Source organism: Lactuca serriola, chromosome 4, assembly GCF_051521515.1.
Source record: "Lactuca serriola cultivar US96UC23 chromosome 4, Lser_US96UC23_V15, whole genome shotgun sequence".
Classification (NCBI taxonomy): Eukaryota; Viridiplantae; Streptophyta; class Magnoliopsida; order Asterales; family Asteraceae; genus Lactuca; species Lactuca serriola.
The window spans coordinates 197,099,444-197,108,935 of record NC_136411.1 but is presented as its reverse complement, the minus strand read 5'-3'; the positions used below and the strand labels follow the sequence as shown (position 1 = coordinate 197,108,935).

General features: G+C 38.2%; 1 protein-coding gene across 1 annotated transcript; it reads right to left on the bottom strand.

Annotated features, from left to right (window-relative positions):
- Positions 1–1,138: 1,138 nt before the first annotated feature.
- Positions 1,139–1,797, bottom strand: LOC145103118 (mini zinc finger protein 2-like). The gene has a single exon (XM_079040659.1). The coding sequence runs from the start codon at positions 1,621–1,623 to the stop codon at positions 1,351–1,353; it is 273 nt and encodes a 90-aa protein (XP_078896785.1). The 5' UTR covers positions 1,624–1,797; the 3' UTR covers positions 1,139–1,350.
- Between the last annotated feature and the right edge of the window lie 7,695 nt (positions 1,798–9,492).

The following is a 9,492-nucleotide window of genomic DNA, read 5'->3' as shown; positions in this document are numbered from 1 at the left end:
AAAAAAAGAAAACAAGCCTACTTTAAACATTTTTTTTTATTATTTTCAAGAGATAACAGATCAAAATGGCCTATAATATACACCCTTAACACAATTCTTCATCATTTATAAATAGCAAAAATGGTTGGATTGGCTCATGTAGAAGGAAAAAAGATATGGAAAGAAGAAAACAAATCTACTTTAAACTTATTTATTCTCGTGCAGTATAATAACGAAAATAAATAAAATAAGACGTGCAATACTGATAACGTAAATAAAAAAAATAAGACGACCAAATGCATCTTATATACATAAAAAATTTCAATTAAATAATCATTAAGTAGTACAAAATGAAGAGTTGGAGAGTTTGAAATAATAGATGATTTATCTTCAAACACATTTATTTGAAAGATCGACATCCTTTATAAAAAGATAGATACATAGATAGATAAATAGATTTATATTAGATAATTCAAGTTTTATTTGAATAATTCATCGATCGTACATCACTATTGCTAAAACTTAATTCCATTCTTAAAAAAAGCACTTAAATCCCAAGACCACTGAAGGATACCTCACAATTGTTCAATAAAAAATAAGAATTAATATATTAAAGCATTTGACTTTGTGTTGCTTCTGTAGATTAAATAAAAGGGATCATAGACTTTTAAAATACACATTTGGCAGACCATAGCAGTTTGTAATTTCGAATAGGGGACAAGATCCATCCGTGAAAGTGCTGAAGATTGAAGCTGTAAAGCTGGAGGCTTGTTTGCTGTATCCATGTGACTTCCAAGTCCATCTATTCATTCTTTTTAATTCTCCAAATAATGCATGCAATCTTGTATATTTTATTATCCACCCAGCTCTCATCTTCATGGGAATCTGTTTCTTTTTTCTTTTTCTTTTTTTAAATTCAGAGCTACTTGATAATATGCACATGGTACAAGTATCTATCTATATATATTTGCCAAGACCATCTTAACTGGGTCATTAAACCCTAGCTACTTTAGCATTGCATAATTGGGAATTTCTTCTCATTACGTATACTTCTTCGTGCAAACTGTATTTTCGGATGTTACTATGATTGATTACGATGAACACATCAGTAGACAGCGGATAAACTCTATTATGGGAAAAAACAAAAAGTAGGAGACAATTTTTGCTGTTTAGAATCACTGTATAACTCTGATGACAAGAGCAGTCAATTAATTTTGTACAGAAAAAGCAATTAATATAATCAATACAAGCAGATATTTGATAACCTATAGAAAAGATATATATGTATGATACTCGTACATTTGTGAGTGTTTAAATTGTTTTCATATCAACCCCCAGCAGCCCCTCTTTATAGACCACTTACAGCCCCCCTTACATTTCGGATGTTGACGAACCTTCGTACACAACTTCATCGACTTCTCTCCGGTGGAAGCTTCGGTGGCAGCCACAGGCGGCGCACACAAGGGCAGCTGTTGTGCCTTCTTCTCCACTTGCCATGAACTCCCTGCAGCCATCGACAGCATACCCTCCGATGTTTGCTGCGTGATTCTTCTGGCACTCTCCATAACGGATTCTCTGAATCATGGATGCACTTGAAGTTGTATTAGAATTACTCTTCTTAACCACCACTTGACGTTTCTTCATTGCTCCACTCCAATCCCTCTCCCTCCTCTCTTTAAATTAAACCTTATAAGAGGAAGAGAGAGATATGTGAAGTGTGTAGCTATGAATCAAACCCTAGGGCTTGTATACATGCCATTATATACTTGGATTTTAGACAAAATGAATTTCCCACTTGGGGAAAAAAGAATTATGCCTTGAATGTGCATTATTGAAGCACTATGTGATGTCTTCTGATTTCTTTTGCTTTAGCGGTTATTTAATTAGGGCAAAGAGTGATCTTGAGGCATCTAGGTTACTTTCTTGAGTGGCCAGTCATGGATTGACACGATATCCAAAAAGAAAATCCAGTTATTGCGTCAATAAATTGACCACATACAAAATTACAATATGTTTGGTCGATCCTTTTCTACCTAATATCTTGACTACAAATTGATTAGACATGGCATTATCATCCCACTCGAAAAGTTCAATATTCCGGCTTACTTAAACCACTATTTTAAGTTGACGGTTTGATTAAAATATTATTCTTTTAAATATTTGAGTTTAATTTTTTTTATTTTTTATTTTTCAATGAAAACAAGATTATATAATCCTAACGATTCAGTTGTTCAAAAATAGGAATAGACCTATTGAGATTTATGTGTTCAAAATACACAATCAAAGCCCTTTTTACACATTTATAGTAGATTTTATTTTATCAAAACATATAGTACACCTACTTAAATATATTATTCTTTTTTACTCAAAACACACACACATTACTTATTTGAATATGATTTGATTGATTGAGTTATTTGATGTGAATAATATGCATGCTGTATTAATTTTGGGTCCATCTTTGCCTCTTTTTGCCTCTATAATATACTCGCTATCTACTGAAAATGTTCACGACCAATGAACAAATTCAGTAATACATAAATGATTATGTTGGCCATGATTGTTCAATCACACAAACAGGGAATAAAAACATTTAGTTGGTTGATGCTTTACCAAAAAATAGTTGTTTGAATCATCATTAATTTTATCACATAGTTTGTTTTTCATATATAGCAAAAATATATTGTCTAATTTATTTCGTAAATGTCATATGATTTAAATGCTAATTAAGGGAAAATTTGTTAGAAGTAGTAGATTTTCAGCGGTAGATAGGATGTGCTGGAAAGAAAAACAAATTCTCTACATGCACTTTCATGTGGCATCTATATGATTAATTAGTGAAAATCACTTTAACGATGAGAGATGTATTTCATCAAAATTTACAATACAAGAATACAAGAGATTTACAATGAGAGATGTATTTCATCTAAATGTACATTAACAGTATCATTTGCTCTTTTACTTGAAGGAGATTTGTGGCCCACCCAAGCTTGGCAGTTGTGTTATTCATTCCTTAATATCAAGATTCATAGCTCAATGAGACACAATAAGCTCCTTTTTTTACGCTCCAAGAAATTAAGTTGTTGTCAAGGAAGATCGAGTAAACATAGGTACAACAGTGAGTCTTAGTCTAGCATAGTAGCATGTGTAGTCGAATTAGCCCTAATACCATACTTAGGAATATGTATGAGGATGTTAAACTAAGACCCCATTTCATCGAGTACATTGCATGAATCGAATAATGTGTTTTCTTACTTTAAAGTGATCATAAGTATAGCATGAAAAACTTTTACTGCCTTGATTGATTAACTTTATAAGAGAGATACAATCAAGTGATCGTTAGATTCTAAAGTACATCTAAAAGAGATCAACATATAATAGGCCGCAAAAAACACCAGCCAATACTAAAAATTGTAACATCCGTAAATTTTGTAAACACTTGAGATTTTAATGTAATATAAATGTAACGTCCCAAAAATACTAGATAAAATTTTGTTTTTAATTCGCCAAAACATTCATTCATTACTTTCAAAAGTAGAGACAGTATCAAAAGCATTTCACAATAACATCAGAGTCATAATACAAAAGCATAAGTATGCAATCTCTTGTGGATGCGATGCAATCATGTCAGACTCTTCCTCTTGGAACCAAAAGTATTTGAAATATTTAAACCACGAAACTGTAAGAACAAAGATTACTAAGTTCCCTAAAATACATTATACCATACATAACATGACAGGTCTATTTCAACCCAAGTGGATGCTATGGGCGAAATCATAGTCTTACTCCCTGCCATGGCCAAATCACGGTCTTCACTTATACAAGTGTCAGGGGCTAGATCATGGTCTTTTATACAATTGCCAATGCCCAAACATTGGTTTTACATCCAAATGTCAAGGGCCAATCCTAGTCTTTCATACAAATGTCAAGGGCCAAACCCTAGTCTTCCATGCAAGTATCACAAACACAACTAGCATCCTACATAGTATAATGAGAAAACTCACCCCACAACGCAGCCAACAACTAAGCAACTCACACAACCCATAAATGGGTACTACACACCCTATATCGAATCATACAAGGTAAACCCTTGGTCTACCTTTCAAAACTAGCATTTTTACAAAAAAGTGAAAACTGGTCAAAAGTCAACACTCAAAGTCAATGTTAGTCGACCTTCATGTCATGGTCATATATTGGCCACGTCGTGAGACCTTCTCGACAAAACAGTCGTGGCCTGGCAAGCCACCACGTCGTGGAAACTGGACAAAAACATTTTAATAGATTAAGCTCTCATCCAATTAATTTAAGAGCTTTAAAGCTCAGATCAAATCCCCCTTAAGGTCTAGATGCATAAAGTTTCCATCTATATCCGTTAATACCACTCAATAAGTAAAAATCTCTAATCCCTAAGCTCTTAATGGTTGCACCAATCGCATGAACACCACACAAAGTCATGCAAGGTCATTTCCAACCAACACCATGGTCTAGAAGCTAGATAATGCACTCAAACGCCATGAAGTTCACCCAAGCTCCAAAGACAAGAAGATTGGGTCTAAAAAGCTCATAAAATGACATAATATGAGATCTAAAGATATAATGAACAAGGCTCAGACTTTATACCTACTCAACGTCAGAAATAAGATAACGATGTTATATCTAAGGCAAATCCAAGCTTCCTATCCTCAATATGGACTCCTTCTTCTTCCAAGCTTTAGAAAATGTCTTCAAATTCTTAAAAAACACACACACAGAGGCTAGGGTTGGATAAGGGTCGTTCTCAGATGATGGAGGCTGCCAACGAGGCAACCCTAGGAGTTAGTGCCTTTAAATAGGTTACTAATCCTGAAATCTAGGATCTTGAACCCTAGCCACCTCCACGTTGTAACCAAGATCTTGCCACGTCGTGGTGATTCATGAATTTTTGTTCTTCGGAACAGGGATTCTATGTTGTGCTCATTTAATCACCACGTCGTGGCCTAGGCAAAAATCCCAACACTTAATAATTGAAATTAAATTCAGAAGAACCATACCAGGAAACGGGTGTCACAACTCTCCCCTACTTGAATCAGATTTCATCCTTGAAATCTACTAATGCAAATAACTCTAGATAATGCTCATTCATCTCGTTTTCAAGTTCCCAAGTCCATTCGAAAACCTTCCGGTGCTGCCATTGCACCTTCACTAAATCGACATCCTTGTTGCGTAGGAACTTCGTCCTCCTGTCAATAATCACCACAAGTCTCTGCATGTAATTCAGGAGCTCATTGACCTAAATAACATCCAAAGGAACCACTGCAGAATCGTCGGTAAAACATTTTATTAACCGATAGACATGAACTGTGTTGTAAATCTGACTAAGCTTGGGGGGTAAATCCAATCACTATGTAGCCTTTCCCACATGGGCCATAACTCTGAATGAGTCAATGAATCCAGGGCCTAAATTTTCCGATTTGCAAAAGAGGATGACACCTTTCCAAGGTGAAACTTTCAGAAGGATAAGGTCTCCTACCTAAAAATCTAGGTCAGAGTGGCGTCGGTCAGCATAACGTTTTTATCTGATCAGTGTGGTACACAACCTATCTCCCACCTAAAAAATCAACTTAATAGTCTTGAGCACCACTTCGGTGCTTCCTATCACTTGTTGACCGACCTCAGTTTACCAAATCGGTTTCCAACATCTTCTCCCATTAAGAAGCTCAAAGGGATGCATACCAATGTTGGAATGACAACTGTTGTTGTATGAAAATTTGTCCAAAAGAAGGTAGGTATCCCAACTCCCACAAAAGTCCAACATACACGCAACAACATATCCTCATGGGTTTTAATAGTTTGTTCACTCTACCCATCAGTCTATGGGTGGTAGGCAATACTGAAAAGTAGTTAACTTCCCAACTTCTCATGGAACTTCCTCCAGAATTGGGAACTGAATCAGAATTAACAATATGAAACCATCAAGACTAGAACCCCTTGTCGTGAAAACACTTCCTTCATGTAGATATCAACTAGTTTTCCGCAGATGAACTCTTCGGAGTCAGGATGAAGTGGGCGCTCTTGGTCAACCTATCGAAAAAAACCTAGGTATAATCAACCTCACGTGCCGCCTTTGCCAACTTCATGATAAAGTCCATACATATCTCCCTGCCAACTTGTCATGCGGCCAATGATGTTTGGTTTTCACTTTACAGAAAGTCAGGCACCACTCAATGTAGTATGCTATCTCCTTTTTCATACTGGGCCACCAATAGCCGAGTCTCAAGTCTCTATATATCTTTGTGGCCCTCAGATGGATCAAGAACTTCGACTCGTGAGCTTCCTCCAACAATGTCTTCCTATCCTACTAGAAGCCAGGACCCAAACCCTACCGCACATAGTCAGTAACATGTGACTATCTCTGAAAAATAATGAAATTTGACCCTTGATCCTCTCTTCCTTCCAATTCTCCATCTTTAATCCCTCAACTTGTGCATCCTTAATCAAATCTAATAAGGGTGAAGTGATAGTCATCCTCAAACATATGTATCAAATAGGAGTATTGATTGCCTTACGACTCAAAGCATCGGCCACTACATTGGCCTTCCTAGGATGATACAATATCTCTTAGTCATAATCCTTCACCACATTCAACCATATTCGTTGCCTCATATTCAAGTTCGGCTAATCCATCAAATATCTCATAATCTTGTGATCCATATAGATAGTACACCATATATGTAACGCCGTAAATTTTCAAACAAAATTTTCGTTTAAAATCCCATAATTCTCATAACACATGTCATAAAAAATCTCATTAATTTAAATTAAAAAAAAATCACAACTCCATAACTATTTGATTAAAATCTAGGATCTTCAAAGCATAACTCTTTCACTGGTGTGTACAATCAAGCTGGTTCCTTCCCGCGATCCTGAGAAAAACCTAAAACACATAACCCATAACACGGTAAGCATGAAGCTTAGTGAGTTCCCCAAAATACTACATACAACACTTTAGCCACTCGAGGCTATAACCCTGTAAGACCCTGCAGTCTATGTGTCTCAGGGGGATCCTCCAGTCTCATGACTCGTTGGACCCTCTGGTCCGGTCTCACAGCTCGTTGGACCCTCCGATTCGATCTCAGTAAGGACCATCCGGTCTCTCAACTCGTTGGACCCTCCAGCCCGATCTCAGTGAGGAGCCTACGGTCTCACAACTCGTTGGACCCTCCAGTCCGATCTCAATATCGCATAATATAATATATACACCACATAGACAAATGCACAACTCAAGTAAGCACATAAGACCAACATATATACAGATTACCATAACATGATAAGTCACGAAGACAGTATGCACGATAACACATAACACATTATAAACAAATAAGATCCTTTGATCGATAATGTACTTAGACCCTCTGGTCACACACACAAATCACCACACAGGTAAGTATGGTGAGAAGACTCACATCGGAAAGCGAACAGATCCTAAAAATGCTGCTGCTACACTCCGAATTCTATCACTAAGCCAAACCCACAAATAACCCCAATAGGATATAAGATAAACCTTCATATTAGGTTGAAATATGGTTCACCAATCCGATCCATAAATAATCCAAGCCTAATGGGCCCACCAAGGTCCAATACCAAATTTGTTCACAAAAGGTCCTCTAATGGCCCAACTATGGCCCAATTTTCCAAATTGAGCCCGAACCCTCACATGGGCCTTACCCTAAAGCCCATCTAAATATTCTAGTCCACGTGACTGCTCTTGGATGACTCATCAATATCCCAAACACCAAAGTCCAGTAAAAAGGCCCAACTCAAGGCTTAAGCAAAATTAGGGTTTTTACATAAAATGACAATTAGGGTTAAGTGTTTCTCACTTAACCCATTATGTCCATTATTCCACTAAGTCATCATACGATATAATCGTCTTGAGTTATATCTTCAGTCCACTAGTCCAAATGTGGGTGCCAATAGGCCCAAACCAACAAACCCAAAATTAGGGTTTTCTAGCCTAATAACCATCCAACAAGCCCAGATCAAGCATTTAGGCCGATTAGGGTTCACTAATCCAAGCAGCACCCACTACCACCCTGGGTGGTGGTGATCGTGGGTAGATCATGGCGGCAGGTTGGCGGCAGCCACCATTTCCAATGGTGGTGGTGGTGGTTCCTACCCAAAGAGTGCATAAAAATCTCACACATAAAATACACACGCACACAGCCACCTCCCACGGTGGCTGGTGGCAACACAAGAACGACAGAAGGCAGAAATGGGTGGCAGCCACCACCATGAGGTGGTGGCGGTGGGTCTTTTGCCAAAAACACACACATGACCATGCACTCAGCTCGTAACAGCAACAAAACACACAAATGACACGAGAACTAAGCTCCTAACCTTCGGATGGAGGCTGTGGTCGCCGGAACAAACAGAAATGGCGGTCCAAGGGCTGCCGGTATCCACAACAACAATTTCTCGATAGCTCGCGACCACGAACTCTTCGATCTTTGCAGTCACCGGCGACGACAATGTGCGAGATTGGCCCCTGGCTTCCGGCTTCATCGGTAGTGGTGTCGCAGCAAGTACTCGGCTGCTCATGGCATTACCGGCAGCGGGCTAAGGCGGTCGATCTCCACTAGGCAGCAGCTCAAGAGGTTTACGGCTGGAGGTTACGATCAAGGTTTAGGGTTTCTCTCATCATCATGCGATGGGGAATGGACGGGTTAGATGACGGGGAAAAGAGTATCGGGTATAACCTGCGCTTCCTTCAAATATTCACGTTTTTACATGTTCAGTCCCTCCTCCCCATATTTCCTTCAAACTAAGTCCAAAACTTACCTAATAGCCCCTGCCCTAGAAAATCTTTACAAATTAAATCCGAAATTTTCCATTAAGTTCTTGCTTCCCAAAAATCTATTCAGATTAAGTCCCAATAATTTACCAAGCAGCCCTTGCCTTCATAAATATTTATAAACCACTCCGGAACTTACTCTTTTAACCCCCAACCTCTAAAATCGTGACAATTAGCACCTCGAGACCAACACCTTGCAATATTATTATTGATTTTAGGGTTTCTATTCATATTAACCCTTATCTAATTATTTAATTAAAAAACGGGATGTTACAACTCTCCCCTACTTACATCAGATTTCGTCCTCGAAATCTTTCTTCACCATTCCTTATACGGTCGACAACTTGAACAGCATGGCCATAAGCCCAAGCATAACCCTAGCCGTTCAATCCAATAGAGCTATCTCAACCAACCACATGTACTTGCAACCACTAAGTCCGCTTTACTAGAAGCTATATTACAACCGATCTGCAGAATTAGAATCACTCATATCCAATCTGATACTCAACCCATGACCCATGATATGCAAATCTACGCGTATATTACTCCCCAATTCCTTCCGAATTATGACAACCTCTACCCAATTCGAGATATAACAGACCCCAACCGTCATGGAAACCCTAGTCTCCTCCTGGTCCGACCACCAGGCTCCCAAAACCTCAAACATTGGGGCTACCCAAGCC

Bases quoted from the DNA above. Each gene is read 5' to 3' on its own strand.
- LOC145103118 (XM_079040659.1), bottom strand. From the start codon at position 1,623: ATGAAGAAACGTCAAGTGGTGGTTAAGAAGAGTAATTCTAATACAACT.